The 20497-nt window shown below is 40.7% G+C and overlaps 1 protein-coding gene across 4 annotated transcripts in view; it reads right to left on the bottom strand.

Annotated features, from left to right (window-relative positions):
* Positions 1–378: 378 nt before the first annotated feature.
* USP54 (ubiquitin specific peptidase 54) overlaps positions 379–20497 on the bottom strand; it is a 132465-nt gene continuing 112346 nt past the window's right edge. For 3 of the 4 annotated variants that reach the window (XM_090278215.1, XM_090278216.1, XM_090278214.1), the window contains 6 exons: positions 19328–19447; positions 18207–18402; positions 15071–16467; positions 7419–7537; positions 3356–3542; positions 379–1686 (listed from right to left, as the gene is read on the bottom strand). In XM_090278215.1, the coding sequence (XP_090134341.1) occupies positions 1127–1686; positions 3356–3542; positions 7419–7537; positions 15071–16467; positions 18207–18402; positions 19328–19447 (2579 nt within the window). In that variant the 3' untranslated portion in view covers positions 379–1126. Of the gene's footprint in view, positions 1687–3355; positions 3543–7405; positions 7538–15070; positions 16468–18206; positions 18403–19327; positions 19448–20497 lie in introns of those variants that run through there. The other variant, XM_090278218.1, reaches the window with a different exon arrangement.

The following is a 20497-nucleotide window of genomic DNA, read 5'->3' on the forward strand; positions in this document are numbered from 1 at the left end:
CTGCTTGTTGTGAGTGTGTAGCCTGGATCTCCCCAACTCCCTCCCGGCTAGGGTTTAATGCAAGACTGTGGCCTCCTGCCCTGGGAGGGGAGGGAGTCACAAAGCTGTGATTTCTGCCTAGTCTCTCCACTGCTACAGGCACCATGCACAGGGTATTTCCCCTTCAACTTATAAAATTTCCTTACCTCCCATTGTGAAGCATCTTCTGTACTCCTTGGCTTCAAAACTTCACATCAGCTAAGATTCTGTTGATTGTTCAGGTTGTCAGGTCATCCAAGAAACCAAGTTGGGGGTTAGAGCAAGTAGACTCAGCTTCCACCTACTCAGCCGCCATCTTCTCCCAGCCCAAAAGGACTTTAAAAGACAAATGACGAGGACTTAAATAGAACTATCTTATAGATTTATTAATGAAAAATACTTTACAAAAACAGTATGTTTGGCCCTAAAATAGTTCAGCTGACTCTGAGGGTTTACAACGGTAACTTAGCAAGTGGCAGTAATGGCTCTGCTGCTGAGACAGGAGGGTGTTAGTGTGCCTGACTCCATTTGTTCAGAGGGTAAATGTTATGTTGGAAGCTCCACATTCTAGACCTAAGTTTTGGTGACACAGGGAAGGCTGACAGTCTATAATACCTGGGCAGGAGGGCTACCCTGTGGGTAGGACAATGATAATAGGGCTACATGTCCCTCCAAGAACAGGGGATGGGGAAGACAGACAGGTAATAGGGATCGGTAGATAAAACAAAGAATAGAAGTTGGTAATATAGTAGAGGAACAGAGGATGAGGGCTCAGGTACGCGTAAGGACACAAAGCACCGGGGAATAAAATGGTGATCTAAGGAATGGCTGGTGTCCAGAGTAATATGGATTCATCTTTAAAGTGGCTCAAATAAAGTCCTAAATAGCAGCTGCTTCTTTTTGCTAGGTGAATGGAAATTGGAATTTCAAATATTCCTTCTCAAAGAGCCACATCACGTTAGAGGTTCCTGGCATCCCTAGGAGACACTGCCCACTCCATGATGTGACAAAACTAGCACAACCCTGGCAGGGATGTTAGGGTAGGAACTCTGCCACAGCATAGTTTAACAGAGAAAGCTGTGGCTCCAGGAAAGGAAAGGGGTGACACTTACGACCTAGTCTGCTGCAGGGCTCTAGCCCTGATCTGCTTTCTTCCCGAGGCACCTGCTAGAACAAACAGGAACTCTTGTTCCCCTGTTCTCCTGTGCCCAGATTGTGGGGCATAATTGCTTTGCCTCCAGTCATCATCTGGGGGCATATCTACTCTTCGAGGGCCAGGGGTTCGAGACCCTGGAACAGGACCTGAATTCCAAGCTGATCTCAGGGGTACATGAAGACTGTTTGATGGTGGGGACACAGGGTGAACAATGGGAGGATGAGAGGGTGAATGGAAAAGATCCCCCCAGAACTGAGCATGAGGAATGTGAAGGCCCTGGCGTCTTTCTGGTAGTGTGGCAGAGTGGGTTAGCTGAGTCTTGTACCCTGGAGTAGTCAGGAAGCTAGCCCCAATATGCTGGTTGGCCTCTGACCATGGTCCCCAAGAGGCATCTGTTCTGGAACGATGCGGGAGACTCCAATAGTTCAAAGTCGTTCCTGCATACTTGACCCCTTGGGAAGTTTCACCCCTGTCACACATAGCCAGAAACTGCTGGGCACTCCTTGAAGTTCCTGGGAAGAGAAAGGAAACCCAAAGACTGAGCATCTTTAGTAAACCACTCTCCTTCCCAAAGGACCATTCTGGGCTATTCCTCCCAACTCTCCATCCCTCCAAGAGCATGCACACAGGGGAAGGAAGAAACCTAGATGTGCTTTTAATTTCATTTAAAAATCTTAATATACATCAAAATCAAGTCTCTTACCTCCAACCTGGGCTAATAAAATAGTCTCCTGGATGCTGCATACTTCTGCCTCATTCCACTATAATCCTTCAACTTTAACACATGCATGTGTGTGCAAAGGCACACACTCACTCTAGAATGGCTCCCTAATATTGCAAATGTAGGCTCTCATTGTGACAGCTCTACTCTTAGAGCCACCACTCCAAAATATCACTCATTTTCTTAACATGGTATCTTCGCTCCAGTTTAACAGTTTCTGCTTACATTCTTGCACATTCTGAGATCTCTGCTTTTGTTCACACCACTCCTCCCACATATACGATATGAAATGCCTTTTCTATATATTAATTCCCTTTTACTTAAAAGAATCACTTATAAAAATACTTCCCAATTATTTATTTTTATATCCCATCAACATGTTTTATATTGTTACATGTATGTATGTATGTATGTGTGTATGCATATTCTGATTATTTAAATACTGAGCTCTTTGAGAGTAGAGAGCTGCCTTCTTTCTCCTCTGTATTCACTAAAGCATTTGGTGCAGAATAGGCTGCAATAAATGCTGCCTATATAATCAAATGCCCCTAACAACTGTGAAAGGAAGCTGGCTACTTGGCTGCTCCACAGACTAATAGAAAGTCCATCTATCCAGAAGACCTGTTTATCTAAAGCTTCCTAAAATTTGAATACAAATATCACAATACTACCCTATCTTCTGTTCTAGAACCACTATCACCCTCTGCCCTGGGGCATTTATATGCATAAACTAAGGTTTCTCAACCTTGGCACTACTGATATTTTGGGCTGATAATTTTTTGTTTGGGAGATAAAGGGGTGCAAGGAAACTTCCCTGTGCATTGCAGGATGTTTAGCAACATCACTGGTCTCTATCAACTAGATGCTAATATTACCTCCAATTTCCCAATAAGAATCACTGCCTTAAATTGTAGATTTAGCCCATGAAGAGGAAAAGAAGCAAATCTTGCTATGGAGAAAGCCAGACTGAGGCTGCCCACCTTCCCCAGAGCTGTTCAGATCTTTATACATGGCATGGGTATTCCATGTACAGGGTTCTCCTCAGTCTCCCATTCACTCCTTGTCCTCTTAGACCATCCCTGAGACTTAAGGGGTAGGAGAGAAAACTAATAGAGATGATACATTCTGTTTGGGGGTGGAGGGAGGTCCTAAAGACTGGGTATTAACTCCTGTTGGTCACTTAAAACCTTATCCTATCATAACTGAAGCAGTTCATTTTCAAGGGCTGTTAGATTCTGGCAACTCTAGTCTAGACCCTTAGTCTAGGAACTATGCTGCCCTAGAAATGATTCAATCACAATTCATCTAGAACAATGTTTGATCTAAAGCAGTAATTCATATCCCTTTACAAACCCACCTTGGGACGTACACATACCTAAAGGCGTACTAATTTGAACCTTTAGGTCCCTGTAAAGGTACCACATTCTGGCACATAATAATAAACTTGAGGGGAGAGTTACCTGGGGGTCTATGGGGCTCCCCTGCCATGCTGGGCATCAAGACATCTGGGGACAGGAACTGTGGTTGGGGTGGGTAGAGTTGGGGACCAAGGAGAAACACAGGAGGGTCATGGATGACAGGGAGGGAAGAGGAGCTGGAACAACGATGCCTGGTTTCCAAAGCCTTTTTCCTCGCGTTTGATGAATCCTTATAATGAGACGACAAAAAAACACAGAGATGAGAATTAACATACAGCAGGATATGATTGGGTAAACACAGTGAGGCAAGCAGGGGGAGATGGAGGGAACTAAAGTGCAAACATGCCTTGTTCTGGAAAGGGACTCAATTTACCGTCACTCTTCCTGTTAGTTCTCCTAGGAAACACATCCTTATTACTATAAACTGGAGACACCAAACTGCAGATCCTCCTCTCTTAACTTGTCTTCCTCATAGTCCTTACCTTCCCAACCCTACCATCTATGTCTTTAGAAAACTCCTTAATGCTAAAAGAATTAGAAAGTAGAGATAGAAAATTAAAGATAGAAATGAGAAAGAAATTCAGAAAGGCTAAGAGATTGAGAAAGAAAATTCTATACTCTCTCTAAATATTGGGAACCAAAATTTATCTCCTTAAGTGTAGAATCAAGAATTCTACTACTCCATTCTCTCCTGTTATTGCTACATTCCACTGTCTCGTTGTTTGCCTGTCAAGTTTGCACCCACTGATGCTTATGTCATGCTCTTCACTCTATCAGCCATTAAGTTTTGAGGCAAAATCTCAGAAATATCCCCATTAACATTTGAAACACTCATATGTCCACAATTGAACCAACATTCTTCCAAACTCCTCCTCCAGGTACCACATTTTCTTAAGTTACCCAGACTCATGTATTGACATTGCCCTTGATTTTGCACTTTTCATTCACCATTCCATTAGTTGCCTTTGCCAAATACTGTCAATTCTACCCATAGGTTTCATATTTCAACTTAACTGAACCATGGCAACAACCTCTGATCTGATCTTCCAATTTCCAGCCCACTACCTCCTTACTGTGGCCTGGAAGTTCTGATGTGATATGGCAATGCCAATCTTTGTCACTTATCTCCTACCATTCCTGCACCTTTTACACTCTAACCTTTTTAATGTTCCACAAATACACTATACTCATTTCACTTCAGGCCTTTTACTCTTACTGCTTCTGTTATCTGGAATGTTCTTTCCATGGCTCACACCTTCATTATCACTGAGGTCTCTGATCAAATGTTTTTTCCTTAGAGCTGATTTCCTTCACTACTCTATCAAAAGTAATCCTGAGAATAACCACTGTTACCTCTTCACTCCTTATCCTCTTGCTTTGTTTTATTCTTCTTTAGCACACATTGCCTAGGATTAACTTGTTTATTGTCTTTTTCTCCTAGTAGAATACAGTTCTTTTCACTCCAGTATCCCCAGCACTTTGAACAGCACCTGGAATATTACAGGCATTTAATAAATATTAAATAAAATAATCTATATGCCAATATATCTTAATTTCTTTATGAGGTTGTAAGCTATTTAAGGACATAATTTGCTTTTTCATCAGAATGTTCATAGCATTTTCCATAGCATGGCACATAGTAGGCATTTACCAAGTAGCCTAAGGACCAGGTCCTTTCACATGTGACACAGCTAACTATTCCTTTCTTCTGGACAGAAGAGAGTGACACCACACTTTGCTGGTTTCCCTTCTATCTCTCTGATCTCCTTTACTAAGTCTCCTTTTAGAGGTTTTCAGATGAACCACCTAAAATCTGATACACTTTGGGGATATGTCCTGGCTCCCCTCTTTTACAATATTCTTTTCCTCTTTTCAATGGGTATGATTTTCAAATCTCAATTTCAAGCCTATATGTCTCACATCCAAAGGCCTATAAGATATCTCCACTCAAGCTTAATACAGGGTGGGGCAGAAGGAGGTTTATAATTATGAATACGCAAAACACAAAATTCATTCTGGTGTTATTATTTAATTGTATTATTTTCCATAGAACTGTAAGCCTACTTTTGCCCCACCTTGCATATCCAAAATTGTATACATCTCTTCCCTCAAATATATTCCTGCTTCTCTTCCCTCAAATATATCATTATTGATCAACTCATAATTCCTGGACATGATCTTTGATTCTCCTTTCCCTGTATCAAGGCAGGCAGGAACCAAGTCCCATTGATTTTTGCTTCTAATTGGAAGTATGTCCACTTCTCACTATTCTCCCAAACTTCTTACTATAGTTGATGATATAACCCTTGTTTATATTCTTTCCAGTCTCACTAGTCAACACTCTCCATCCTTCCCTTGCCAGACTCTAATCTTGCCATACCAAACTTCTTTTAATTCAGTGAAAATCTGCTTCGGGTCCCTTAACCTATAGTATATCTTTTCTGCATCTTCCAGGAAGTCTTCCCTTATCCCGCAAGCCTAGTTTAGATTTTCTTCTATTATACTTCCACAGCATTAAATCCTATCATGTTATATTAGAATTGTTTATTTATCTGTCTCCTCCAGTAGACTGTAAAGTCCATGAAATCAGGGACTACATCTAGCTCACTAGCCACTGCATCTCCAGCACCTGGCACCACACCTGAAACATAAGCTCAATGAGCAATTAGAAGAATGAATGAATGAATAAGTAGTACAGAAGTCAGAAGAAAGCAAGCCAAATCTTCTAGGAAAGTAACAATTTGCCATTAAAGGTATAGAAGACATGCTGGGCAAAAAAGACCACCTTTTTCAAAAAGAATAGCAAACTGTTAAAAGAGTTGTTCAGGAACTGATGAACAATAAATTGGAGAAAATGACTGCCTCTAGGAAAGAGAAACTGGATCTGAAAAACTGGGAGAACAGAGACAGTTTTCATTCTATATCCTTTTGTACCTTTTAATTTTTATACCACATATTTAAAACCTGTTTTAAAATTTTTATTGAGGTAACCTGGTGAACAAGTTTCAATGCACTGGTGCTTTGTATCCTGACCTCTATTGGGCACTTGCCTTGGGCAAGTGTGTGAAATTTTCAAAATGCACAATTTATAAATCCAGCCACTGAAACTATTTGAGTTTGTTGATCTCTGCTGATTTGTGTGTCCCTGTCCCTTTCACCTACAGATTACTGCATTAATTATGTAAGAAAGACCTCAGGAGGAGGATTTAAAATAATTTTCCTATTTTTGCTAATGCACATGCTTTATTTCAGCTTGAAAGCACACTGGACCTCACTCAATCATGTACTAGGGTGGGGAGGAAAAGGCAAAACAATATTCCATCCCATCTCTTCCTTTGATTAGTGCAATGGGTTCTGACCCAAAGAGAAGCCATTGCTTCTCAGAGACTCCTCTCAAGGCTACTAGGACTCTTCTCACCCTAGGGAACCCTATAACACACCTTGCAGAACTGCTGCAGGAAAGAGACATTCCTCTGGGTTCCAACTAAATGTGTGTCAATAAAATAATGACTATGTGTTCTCATTTTTGCTGAGTGTACATCGCTTTCCCCAAAATTACAACCTTCAGTTTTTTTCTGCCCCTTCACTTCCACAGTATTTTACCTAGCAAGAGAAAGAGGGTATTCTGAATAGATAGACACTGATTCTACTTACAAAACTGTGGGAAGAGACCGGGGCCTCCTCCCTCTCTAAGACAACAGTGCCACTGAGTTTGCATGAGATGCAGCAAAAATTCTCTGCACTGTACTTATTTTCTCCATACTCCCTGCTGGGGTCTTGACAAGGTGTAGCCTTCAAATACACAGACACAGATAGGCTAACCCGTAACACCAGACCTGGGGTTTTCCCACAGACCCTGTTCCCAGGAATGTGGGAGAGAATAGGGTAAGACTCACTAGTAGAGACCTGAATTAGATAAATTTGAAGGATAGTATCTAGGTGGCAATCTCCTCTCATTCAAAAGCAGCTCAATCATAGACCTTATTCTTGTCTAATAGCCCCACATGCCTCTGCCTTAGCACCAACCCTACCACTCATATGTCTCCACAATTCCTTCCCCAATGCACCACCCCATGCCCAGCACTTTAGCACCTGAGACTGGTACCTGAGAAGCAGGCACTATGCTGGCTTCATGGAGACTATGCTCCATTTCTGTTGTTGGGGTCTTTGAGAGACCAAGGCCAGGGGCCGAGTGCAACCTCCTTCCAATGCTGTCTGCAGAGCCTGAGGAGGAAAAGATAAACACAAGTTGAAGCCATCCCTTCTCTTGGAACCTAAACTCTGAGCCTGGCAGCACAAAACTCAGGAGTTGTTTCATTAAACAACAAATATACATCCCCGGATCTAATGGAGGATGTGCTACTGGAATGTAGAAACAAAAGTTTCAGAATATGCATAGTTTTCTTATACACCACAAGGATCTCAGAACACAGGCCTTGAAGAACCTTGTAGAGAAGGGGCTCTGTGGAGAGAAAGCTGAATGTCCCCATTTTGCCTCATTTCATTTTTGTAAACACAATTAACTTTGCTTCTGTCAGACTTGTGCACAAGACTTAAAATATATAGAGGACATTTTCCAACACAGTGATTCTCTAGAGCATCTGTGATGACAAAGAAAGTATTATCTCCAGTCTAGTTAGAAACTGAAATGATCATAGTAATCATCTATCAAACTTCCTCATTTTATATAACATGAAAATGAGTTCCATGGTTTCACAGGTAGTAAGCAGTTTAACCATTATTAAAATTCAAGTCTCTCAATTTTTGCTTCCTATTATTATGAATAGGAGCTCTTCAGCAACATTTTGTATGTGCAACACTCTTTTATTTCCATTAGCTTCTCTCAATTACTTAAAATTCTAAACAATCACTAAATGTTTATCTCTTCCTCAATATCTTGCTAGACTGTTAAGAGCTGCTCCAAACTGGATATATGATTCCCAAGGGGCTTGCCCCAATGCACCTAATTAAGCCTCCCATTCTGAAGATGCACATGCCCTTGACCTGTATTTGATATATCTATGCCTATCACCATTCATGTCTTTATTTGATATTTTGATTCTAATATATGTCTTTAGGCTAAAGCATGATATTGCTGATATTAAGCTAGAAACAAGTTATTTTTAATGTTTCCTTGAGTTTAAATGCAGTGATCCGAAAACCACCTCAGATTCATCTAGGAGCTTTAAAAAATACAGCTTCCTGTCTCTCTCTACAAACATACTGAATCAGAATCTTTGTGGTTGCAGCACAGGAATATTTATTTTTAAAAGGCTTCCCCTAAAAGTGTGGGAGAATTCCTCTCTGTCCAGGTGGCTCAGTTGGTTGGAGCATCATCCCATGCACCAAAGGGCTGTGGGTTCAATTCCCAGTCAGGGCTCATATATAGGTTGTGGGTTTAATCCCCAGTCACAGTGCATACAGGAGGCAACTGATCGATGTTTCTTTCTCACATCTATGTCTCCCTCTCTCTGTTTCCGTCTCTATTTCTTTCACTCTCCCTCTCTCTCTCTCCTTTCATCTCTTTCTAAAATCAATTAACATATCTTCAGGTGAGAATTTTTTTTAAGTGTGGGAAAATAAACTAAGACATTGTTTATGAAATGTAAAATGTTAGTCTTCCTAAAAAGCAATCTAGAAATACCAATTAAACGTGAAAATATATTTATCCTCTTACCAACAATATTACTCCTGGGAATAAGAAGCAAAAATAGCAGTTTATTGTAGCACTGTTTGTGGTAGCCAAGAACTAGAAATAAAATAATGCCTATCTGGAGCAGAATGGCTAAAGACATTATGGTATCCTCAATATCGAATACTGCCCATTACTAAAAAAGAAGGGAGTTAAACTAGATGGTTTGGGGAGATTTTCATGAAGTATTATTATAAGGAAAAAAAACCTACAATATTACCCCCCCCCAAAAAAAAACACTATACACATAGATCCACATAGGACTTTACAAACAGAAAAATATAGAAATATGCATATTATATTATTACCTGGGAAGGTGGGGAATAAAAGGTAGGGATTGATTTGAGGGGAGGAGAGATAAACAGTAAAATTGTCCATGATAAAAAAGCATGTGTGCTATGATCCTATTTATACAAAATCATTTTTTTTTAAAAGCCACTCCTCAGATGACTATGATGCGGTCAGATTTAAGAATTACAGCTAGGATGATTAGAATCTGTTGTTCCTCTAATCAAGTCAAGCATGCTCCCCTAGACAAGGAGGTGGTCACTGAAACCTCCTGAAAGGAGAAGACTGATTCCGTTAAAGATACTTAAGCAGAGCTCTGGCCACATAGCTCAAGTGGTTAGCGCATCATCCTAATACACCAAGGTTGTGGGTTTGATCCCCAGCCAGGGCACATACTAAGACTCAACAAAGGTTCAACAAATGGTATTGGGAGAACTGGACAGGGACATGAAAAAAAAAATGAAACTAGACCACCAACTTACACCATACACCAGAATAAACTCAAAATGAATCAAAGACTTAAATGTAAGCTGTGGCACCATAGAAGTCCTAGAGGAAAACATAGGTAGGAAAATTTCAGATATCCCATGTAGCAATATTTTCACTGATATATCTCCTAAGGCAAGGGAAATAAAGGAAAGAATAAACAAATGGGACTACATCAAATTAGAGAGTTTCTGCTCAGCAAAAGTAAACATCAGTAAGAGAAAAAGGGAACCAACCATATGGGAAAATATATTTGCCAATGATACCTCAGACAAGGGACTGATCTCCAAAATATATAAAGAACTTATACAACTCAACACCAAGCAGACAGACAACCCAATTAAAAAATGGGCAAAGGACCTGAACAGACACTTCTCCAAAGAGGACATACAGAGGGTTCATAGACATATGAAAAAATGTTCAACATCACTAGCCATCAGAGAGATGCAAATAAAAACCACAATGAGATACCACCTCACACCAGTCAGAATGGCCATCATCAACAAATCAACAAACAACAAGTGCTGGTGAGGATGTGGAGAAAAGGGAACCCTGGTGCACTGCTGGTGGGAATGCAGACTGGTGTAGCCACTATGGAAAACAATATGGAATTTCCTCAGAAAACTAAAAATGGAACTGCCTTTTGAACCAGTAATTCCATTGCTAGGATTATATCCGAAGAATCCTGAAACACCAATTCAAAAGAATCTATGCATCCCTATGTTCATAGCAGCACTATTTACAATAGCCAAGTGCTGGAAACAACCTAAGCGCCCATCTGTAGATGAGTGGATCAAAAAACTGTGGTATATTTACACAATGGAGTCCTATGTAGCAGAAAGAAAGAAGGAACTTCTACCATTTGCAACAACATGGATGGAACTAGAGAGAATTATGCTTAGCGAAATAAGCCAGGCAATGAAAGAAAAATATCTTATGCTGTCACCTATTACAGGTGACTAGTGAACAACAAAAACAAATGAGCAGAATTGAACCAGAGGGCATAAGCCTATGCCTCACTTAATCCTGTCTGCATTGCTGCCTCCTGAGACCCAATGGTTTGGCTGAACTAAGTGGCTGGAATACAACAAGGATGCCAGCCTGTTAAACCAAGCACGCCATTGTCCAGGGACAGCCAACTGACCTGGAGTCTGCACAATCCTTCCCCATGTGGGAAGGCCACCCTCCCCTCCACACCCCAACTCTTATTAGGGATTTCTGGACCCAAGGGTAGGTAGAATGATGACCATGTCCAGCTTGAAGCAGCTAGAGGAGCACGAGACCTTTGCTCATTGTCCTTTATAAGATTATAAAGGGTCTTAAGTCTGAGAGGGAGGGATTGTTATTTTTTATTGTTTAATTAATTAATTAATTATTTTTAAAAAGAATAATATAGGAAAGGGTGAAGCCAAAGAACTTGTATGTATGACTCATGGGCATGGACTGGAGAGGGGGGATTGCTGGGGGAGAGGGGGTGCTGGGCAGAGGGAAGCAAAGGAGAAAAAATTGCAACTATTGTAACAATATAATCAATATACTTAAAAAAAAAGGACTCAACAAAGGAATGCATAGAATAAGTGGAGCAACAAGGTCAATGTTTCTCTCTCTCTTTCATCAATAAATAAAAATTAAAGTCTTTATTTCTTTGAGATAGATTCTAAACTATTTATGGAGGAAATGTTATGTCTGGGTTATGCTTTAAATAAACCAGTGGGGAAGGGAAAGGGGAAGGTGCTACAGCTACATCAATTATTGGCTATATATTAATAATTGCCCATATATTAATAATTGGCCAGAATAATCACCATGCAAGTTAGTAATAACTATGTGAGGGCTATATAACATTTACTCTTACTCTTAACTTTTGCATATACCATGACAAGAAGTTATTTTTTATTCTTAAGATGACATCAGTCCAACTCCAAAGTACAATGAAATTTAAAATATGTCAAGGGCAGTGTTTGTGTAACTCTTTAGGAACTATAACCATGTCAATAATCTGGTCAAAAACATGGTATATGATTCCTTCTATATAAAATGTCCAAAATAAGCAAATCTATAGGCAGAAAATAAATTAGAAATTGCCTGGGGCTGGGAGAAAGGGGTAGGAGGAAATGGGGAATGACTACTAATGGGTACAGGCCTTCTTTTGGGGGTGATGAAAACACTTTAAAATTGATTGTTGTGATGGACAGACAACTCTGTGAATACAATAAAACCTTATGAATTGCACACTTTAGGTGACTTGTATGATATGTAAATTATGTATCAATAAAGCTTTAAAAAATTAGAGAAAGACAAATATTATATGATCATAAATGTGGGATCTTAAAAAAAAAAGCAAACTAATAGAAACAGAGAATAGTATGTAGTTGCCAGGGATGGGGGCAGTGGGGGAATTGAAGAGCTGTTAGTCAAAGGGTATAAACTTCTAGTTATAAGTTCTGGGGATCATGACTCGTCGTCGTCGGCAGCCGTCCGTCTCGAGAGACGATGGTGTAGCTTCTTAAGAGTCTATCTGCACCGCCGAGAATGGCTGTGCAGTCCGACTCGGGAGTGACACGGTATCTGTCTCCTCCCGTGTTGAATCGACATCTTGCGATGACGCTGGAGTGTCCTCTCCAGTGAAGCTGAAGCTACAGAGCCTGGGCAGGGTGATATGGAGGGTCTGCTGTTGCCCATGCAGCAGACCCCCCCTCTCTTCGCAGCTGAAGGGTCCAAGGGAAAGACGGAGTCAATACAGCTTGGTTTCAGGTGCGCCGCAGGAGTTGCCGGTGTTGACTACAACGTCAAACCGCCTTAGGGACTCCGGCTCCGGATTTTCTGTCGGGGTTTACTCCCTTAGCCTTTCCCCTGAAGAGGTATGCCGCAAGGCAGCGGAGGTTTTTTGGAGTCAGAGTTTTCCTTCTCTGATGTGCCCTGACTGGAAGATCGAACCAGCGACACTTAGCTCGCAGGCCGACGCTCAATCCACTGAGCCAAACCAGCCAGGGGATCATGACTATAGTTAACAATATTGTGTTATATACCTGAAAGCTGCTAAGAGAGTAGTTCTTACCACAAAGATATTTTAATTATGTATGGTGATGGTTGTGTTAACTAACTTTGTTGTAGTAATCATTTAGCAATAAATGCATGTATCAAACAATCACATTGTACGTATACTTAATTGTACACAATGTTATCTATCATTAAAGGAGTGGAAAGAAGTAATTTGGTGCTTAATAAATGCTTCACAATAAGATAAAGAATGACATCCCTAAAGGCTAGTTGGCTTGGTAAGTATTTTGAGAACTGATTCATTAGATGGATTTTTAAAATTAGTTTTGTTCACTGTCAAAGAAAAAATTAATAGTTGGTAGGCACTCTTTCATATTGATTTTAGGAGTATAATCTTCCTGAAGGCTAATTTGCCAGTAAATATGAAGATATTTTCTAAAAGTTAATAACCTTCAACTAGTTATTACTCTTCTAAGTTTATTCTAAGGAGCTTATCAGAAATGTAGTCACTTAAGTTTAAAAATATTCATCACAGTGTAATATTATTTAAAAATTGGAAATAACCTAAACAGTCAATCATATCATAATGATCCTGCTTTTTGTAAAACTAAAACAAAATATAGAGTCAATATGTATAAAATAGCTAGAAGTAAACTCACAAAATCTGAAGAGTGGGATTATCAATAATTTTTATTACTTTATATATGACAAGACTATCAACAACGAAAAATTTTGCTATTTTGGGTAATATAAAGGTTTTTTTTGTTTTGCTGTTTTTGTAATATAATATTTGACAGTCAATTAGTCAATTATATTTTACTTGCAATGTATTCTTTTATATGTGTTTATTATTATTAAAACACTTGACATTTGTATGTTCTTTCTCCCTTATATTACACAGGAAGCTAACTGAGGCTGACTCCAGCTTTTCCTCATCTTTAGAATCTTCCCATACTGCCCTGCCCCTGTGTACCTAAGGAGCACTTAATATATACATGTAATTGCAAAGTCTACACTAGGATGCCCATCCTAAAAAAGATATTGTAATATCAAATCTCACATTTATGTGATAACTCCCCCACAGCTCCTCGGAACATAGTAGGTACTCATTGAACACCTGTTGTTTGACTGTAATTAAACACTGGTTAGCAGCATGCAAGGAACCATTATGGAAACTGGTATGCCTGAATTGAAGGTAAAAGTTCAATGAGTTCAATTTTTTTTAATTAATTTTTTATTTTTTAACAAGGTTACTTTACTTTATTTAATTTATCTGTTTTCAGAGAGAGGGGAAAGGAGAAAGAGAGAGAGAAACATCAATGTGCGGTTGCCTCTCTCGCGCCCCCAACTGGGGACCTGGTGTGCAACCTAGTCATGTGCCCTGACTGGGAATCGAACCAGCGACACTTGGTTTGCAGGCCGATGCTCAATCCACTGAGCGACAGCAGCCAGGGCGCTATGAGTTCAGTTTCACAGACTCATACATATTTTAAGAGTTGGAAGGAATCTTTAAAAAAAAAAATCATTGAATTAATTTTTTCTTTTTATAGGTTAGAAACTTGGTCCTGGGTTATTAAGTGACATCCAAATTTATACTGACAATTAATGATTAAGCTAGACGAAACCTTAAGTGCATCAATCTAAGTTATAAATATTATTCATTTATTCAATTTCCAGAAGTCTGTGATGTGCACTTAAGGCGTAGACTTCACTCTTCACAAAACACAATCTCCTGAAAAGTCAGTGAATGGGTACCTACAGGCATACCACCTTGAAAATTCTAAACCTGGAAGTTCCTAAAGGATCAGAGATCTTGAGACTGCTGGTTCAGAATAATCTGGAAATGCCCTTTGCAGATTTGGTGCAGTGTGGACATCCTCACTACAAGCTGGATCTGGAAGCTGGATCTAGGGATTAGTTCAGCTTCTGAGCCATGGAAGGATGACTTCCCCTCAGCCTCACCTGTTATGCTGAACCACTCACAAAGACCTATGAGCCATTCCTTAGCACTGACTCATATGCTGAAGAAGCCCTGGGCATATACTTATTGGTCTCTTTCTTTAGAAGGAGAGAACTGGCCTAGGAGTGATGATTCTGTCCCCATTCTTCTCTCTAGCCAGAGAAATGTCTAGTCTTGTCCAGAAGTCTTTATAAATAAAGTCTAAAGTTCTACTACCACCTTCTAATATGGGGATATTATTTGGACAGAATATCACCCCACCTCTGATCTTGTCCTCCTGCTTCCAGTTTTTATACATCCCTCACTCCCCTATCCCTGGTTGCATTCTTACCTGTTTGGCTAAGTGGATACCAGGCCACCTCCTGCTGCTCCCATCGAGAACAGCCAGTCTGAGAAGCCTGAAGACTGGCCTGGTAGAGAGACTCCAATTCTGAGGTCTCCTGCTCTGTGTCTTCATTCCAATGTGGATGCAAAAGGATATGGTTTCTGACTGGATAGGTTACACAGGTATGGGGATTTGGCAGGGAGGACTTCATTTCTGGCCCAGGGACCCCAAGTTTAAGCTGAGAATCACAGAGCCTTGTGACATTGCTCCAGGAATCCAAGGGCAAGAAAGTTCCCAAGTCGACATTGCTGCCCAACTCCTTAGGCCGAGCATCTCTTACTTGTGATGGCTTCCCTTGGTACATACCTGACTCTGCCAACCTGGGCTGTCCTCCCCAAGAATTTTCACCATTGGGAAGCCCAGAGTTCATGGCAAGAGAAGGATGATCAGAAGGCTCTTCCCAGGAAGGTGGTCTGTCCCTACTATTAACAGAGGGTTGCTGTTTTGCCCAAGGCCAATAGCCTTTCCCTTGACCCTGTGGGAAAGGAAGCTTACAGTCAGAAGGGGAAGAGTTCTTCCTTAGACTATTTGGAAAACTTCTATCTACGGAATCTGTACTATCTCTTGTGGTGGCACCTTGCATCCTCTGGAACTGTTCCGCCAGAGAGCGGACAAGCCCCTTTGTACCCAGAAACTCTGGCCTATAGGGCTCCTCACTGCCTCCGTCCACTTTTGAAGTCAACAAAGTTTTGAGGCTTTTGGCTTGGAGGCATTGGTTAGTTTTCTGCACAGTATCAGGAGAGCAAAACACAGATGATGAAGCAGCAGGCATTATGGGGGGGCAGGCTCTGTAACAGGGAAGGTTGGGCTGAGCTGATGAACTTGTAGGACTACAGCCGAGGCTGTGTGCATCATCTCTCTCACAGAGGGCTGTTCCAGTTGGGTGTGACCAAGGTATCACCTGGGGTGAGTCAACAGGATCCTTCTTTTCTTGGAATAGCTCTTCTTGATCAATGCCTCTTCCTTCTTTGGAGTGGAACCTGTTGCAGCTGCTGTTATCATCCCTGCAGCCTTGCAGCTTACCCCCTGGTATGTCTAATGGTTCCCAACCATGATGAGAGTTCTTCTCAGTCATCCCTGGTGTTTTAGGTAAGCACTGCTTGTGGAACACAGAGGGGTCAACACTATCCACCTCAACTGAAGTAAGAAGGTTCGAGGCAGACCTACTGGGGGAATTGTGCTGTGGGGCAGACAGGGCAGATGACTCTAGGAATTGTGGTGACTGTGACTCGTGGCAGGAAGCAGATGAATAGATGAAAGAACTGGCCCCAAACTCTGTATTTGTGTAGGGTTCCAGTTGGGCCTCCCGGCTTAACAATACTTGGAGCGGGATAGGCTGTTCACTGAAATAAATGGAGAGAACCTGTCATAAGGTGTCTTGACTGACAAGATCACTTACAAAAAACTTTTCACTCAGTTTCCATTTCTAGCTACCCATGGAAGGAATGGTAAAAATAAATGCAAAGACAAGCATCAGTATAGTCAACAGTTCAGAGGCTCATAAGAGAAGGCACATAGTCTGCTTACACCCAAATAATAGGTAATAGTAATCTTCTTTAATACACGCCCTCACCAAAGTTGCACACAGTAATATTAAGTAAAGCCCTTGCCAATATTCTTCACTACCCATAAAGTCCTATTCCAATCATATTTTACTTGCAAATTAAAAAACAAAAATTGCTAGTCCCACATGCAGATGACCTGGAAAGTAAGCAAAGCCTAGAAATCACTCATACCTGGGGTCCAGAGAGGCAGAACAGCCAAAAGAAACAAAAGGCCATATTTACAGAGTTCAGGGTGGTTTGGGCTCATGAAATTACAAAAAAAAAATCAACCATTTCAAGTGTGTTCTTATGATCTAGATTTGGTTGTATTATTCACTGAGATGTTTCCCCAAAGTAATGCACTGTGACTGTCTTAAAATTTGGGAGTGGGAGGTCAGCATTAAGTTGGTTTCTCAATAACTGCTTTGTATTTCTGACTTAAAAATTGTGTTAGAAGCACTTAAATAAAACCTTGATCACTCACATACATCAAGTGGCATACGTTTTCTGGAAAAACTTTAGCTGCCTAAATTGTTTATATTCAAAACATATCTCATCAGATTCTCAGATCAACATTCAACTGGTGGAATATACATGAGACAAAAAGGACCTTGGCTATGAGCACTAAATTTGAGTGATAATATACTATAAACTTATGTGGATACAGTCACCCAGTCACCCTTACAACATTATGAAGAATATGACATTATACTTATACAGGAAACTTAACAGAGTCAAACAGACCTACCTGGATTTGAATTCCACAATTGTACCACTTACTAGCTGAGTCATACTGGGTACCTTACTTATCTTATTCTCTAAGCCTGATTTCCTTATTTATATATATCACTAAATAGTCCTTATCCTAAGGTTATTGTGAGTTAAATAAAATAAAACAGTGTTTAAGCTTAGTGCCTGGGTATAGGCAGATGTTCAAAAAATGTTAGCTGCTTTTATAATATTTATATTCTGAAAACCACTCAGGTTTATTAACAGTCAAAATTTACTTTTACTTAAATCTATCTATTCAAAGTAACACACAAATTCAAGGGCTAAAATGTGAGAACTACATCAATAGCCACAGGGACATCTTTCCTAGTCCTGACCACAGGGAATCAAAACAAAGGGAATCTTCATGTCTCTGCTCTATGGTTTCATCAAAGCAAGGAAGATGGCTTTTTCTGCCTCCACGAGGGACAAGAAGCCACTAAAACCTCAAAACAAATCACATAGCTTCTACTGCAATTTGAAATGTAACTCAATTGCCATGTCTAAGAAGTGAATATATACAAATTTAATAATTCTGTTATTACACAAGTCCAGGGAAAAACTCCCCCACAGGAAATATGAACGAGTGGTCTTGTTCATATTTCTGCACCTTTCTAGGAACTACTGGGAAAAGGACCAGCAGTGGGATGAGCTTTCACTGTATGTATGACCTAAGAGAATAATTTTCTTCAGAGGAGTCTTCTCTCCCCTGTAGTTGCCAAGACAATGAGCTCTGGCGTACACGAACTACTGTGGTTCCCAGGCACTACCTTGTTGGCTGAGGGAGAGCCCCCGCCTGCGAGGGGAGGCAGGCTGAGGGCTGCGGCGGTTGCTGCGATGATTGCTGCTGCTGCATGCGATCCTGAAGGCTCCGTGCTTTTCGAATACTGATTTGCAACTTCTTATCGACTAGGGCTCTGCTGTGCGTGCTAGAGCTGGCACCATGCAGGGCAAGTCTTAGTTTAGCTAAAATGCAAAAGAAAATATAGCAGAAACAGAACACAAATACAAACAAAAATAAAAAGAATAAAATTGAACCAAAAATGAGCAAAGATATGCAGTAAAACTCAAAATGTGCAGCAGGAATGTAAGGCGTGGACCATGCATATGCTGTCCAGGGCACAGAGCTGGCTCTGGCTGTAAGGAACACTCACAGAAGCCATGGAGGCCAAACAGGTTAATACAAATTTAAAAAACAAACAAACAAAAAGCTAAACTAAAATGAGTTAAAAAGATAAACTGGTGCTTCCATCTTAGAAGCTGCCACTCTTGTCTTTTGTAACTGACCTGTCTGACTCTGGTCACCACACTCTGCTCCCAACTCCCCTTTCCTGACAGCCAACAGCAGAAATAAGATCCAAACCTGCATCTGTCTTTATAGAACACAGCTTCTTCTGGGTCACATTTAAGAACCAGATACAAATTCTAAGCCTTAGTCCCTTGCTATAGCCTAATGGTACAGCATACCAGAAAGGCAGGGGAAAAACACGAAGAATTAAATATGCAGTACAAAGTCACAGGCTGGGGAAGTCACGGCCAATTTATTACTCTCTTTCTTCCATAAGCTGCACCTCACTGGGCAGTGACTACAGAAAGACCAAACTACCCTCACATATAAGGTCTAATTTATCTTGGGATAAGAAGGTAGGCATGGCTGGGTAATTACTCATCTGTGGACTCCTGGTTATTCCAGTAAATATCTATAGGCCACAGTGACAGCCCCTGGCACACTTAGAAATCTGAAGGGCAAAGCTAGCTAAAGGGCCTCTCAGTTTGGGAGAGTAAGTGAGGAGACATAAAAGATGTTTTTATTCTATCTGAATGCCAACACTAATAATACCTGTTATTAAGTTAATCGAAAGTGCCATAGGCATACTGGTTAGTTACTTACAGATAGCTTCGTTACAGAGAGCCAAAGCTGCAGCACAGTCTCCCCTCTGTTCCAGATGTAGCGACTCTTCAAATACTGAATCTGCCTCTTGCAGGGACCTCTCAAAGCCGTCACTCCTCCCTGAAAGGGCCAGCACTTTTCATTTTCATTACAATTGGTTCCAACTTTTCCTATGCACTGTTGTTTCCCTTCAGTGCACACAGATCTTTGCTGCTGAGCCTTTGTTCTACCCTAATTCCAACTGTCCATGGCTAGTAAGAATTCTCTGAAACAAGCAGGAAATCTGTTGTTGCCTTAACTAAGACTTTACCCAAGACGTGTATGTCTTTGTCCACTACATACTCCAACTCTAAGACCTCTGAAGGAGTCCCTCAAGGAAAGAAGAAAGTACTGTCTATAGCAGAAGGGTGGGTTCTTATGCCTTTATTGACCTGCTTTTCCACAGTGCAACAGGATGCCTCTTGCCAACCAGTATCAGAACACCTGAGATCTTCATTGGGACCTCAACTGCTGAGTTAAGGCAAAAGTGGCTTCACTACTCTGTGGAAAGCCATCTGTTAACACTTTATTCCTACATCAATTCATAGTACTCTCTGCGCCACTCTCAACTGAAAAATCAGTACACTCTTGGGCACAGGTGGTCTACAGTTCCTAATATGAATATATCTGCTGAACTGCCTTTGTTGTTGGTTTGCATGCACATACTTTTCATTAGCTCTGCTAAGTATTTACGTTTATCATGCCCTACCTCACAGAAGTTACCTTCCCATACAGAGAGCATGAGGTATTCCTTCCTCCCCTGAAAGTGAATGTGTGCCAAAGCAGGTGCAGGAGAGTCCAAGTACAGAGCCAGATGAAAAAGCAAGAAAGTACTGTAAGGGCAACTTTTGTGAAAGAATCCACAAGTTTATATATCCTTTACTTTTTACTCACTCACAACCATAAACTGGTAGTAGCTGTAATATAAGTTCACCTACATTGGGATTAATGGTGCGTTTTCCCAAGCTCAAAAGGAAAAAATAAATAAAAATGTCAGTCACGTCTACCATAATATCTCAACCCTCCGCTTACCTTAAGTTGGACATGGTAAGAAAGGCTCTTCCACACCCCTAGCATTCACTCCCTACTTTACCATAGCTTTTGAAGAGTAATGGAAAGATGGTAGAAGTG

Source organism: Furipterus horrens, unplaced genomic scaffold (assembly GCF_987537825.1).
Source record: "Furipterus horrens unplaced genomic scaffold, mFurHor1.1.pri manual_scaffold_5, whole genome shotgun sequence".
Lineage (NCBI taxonomy): Eukaryota > Metazoa > Chordata > Mammalia > Chiroptera > Furipteridae > Furipterus > Furipterus horrens.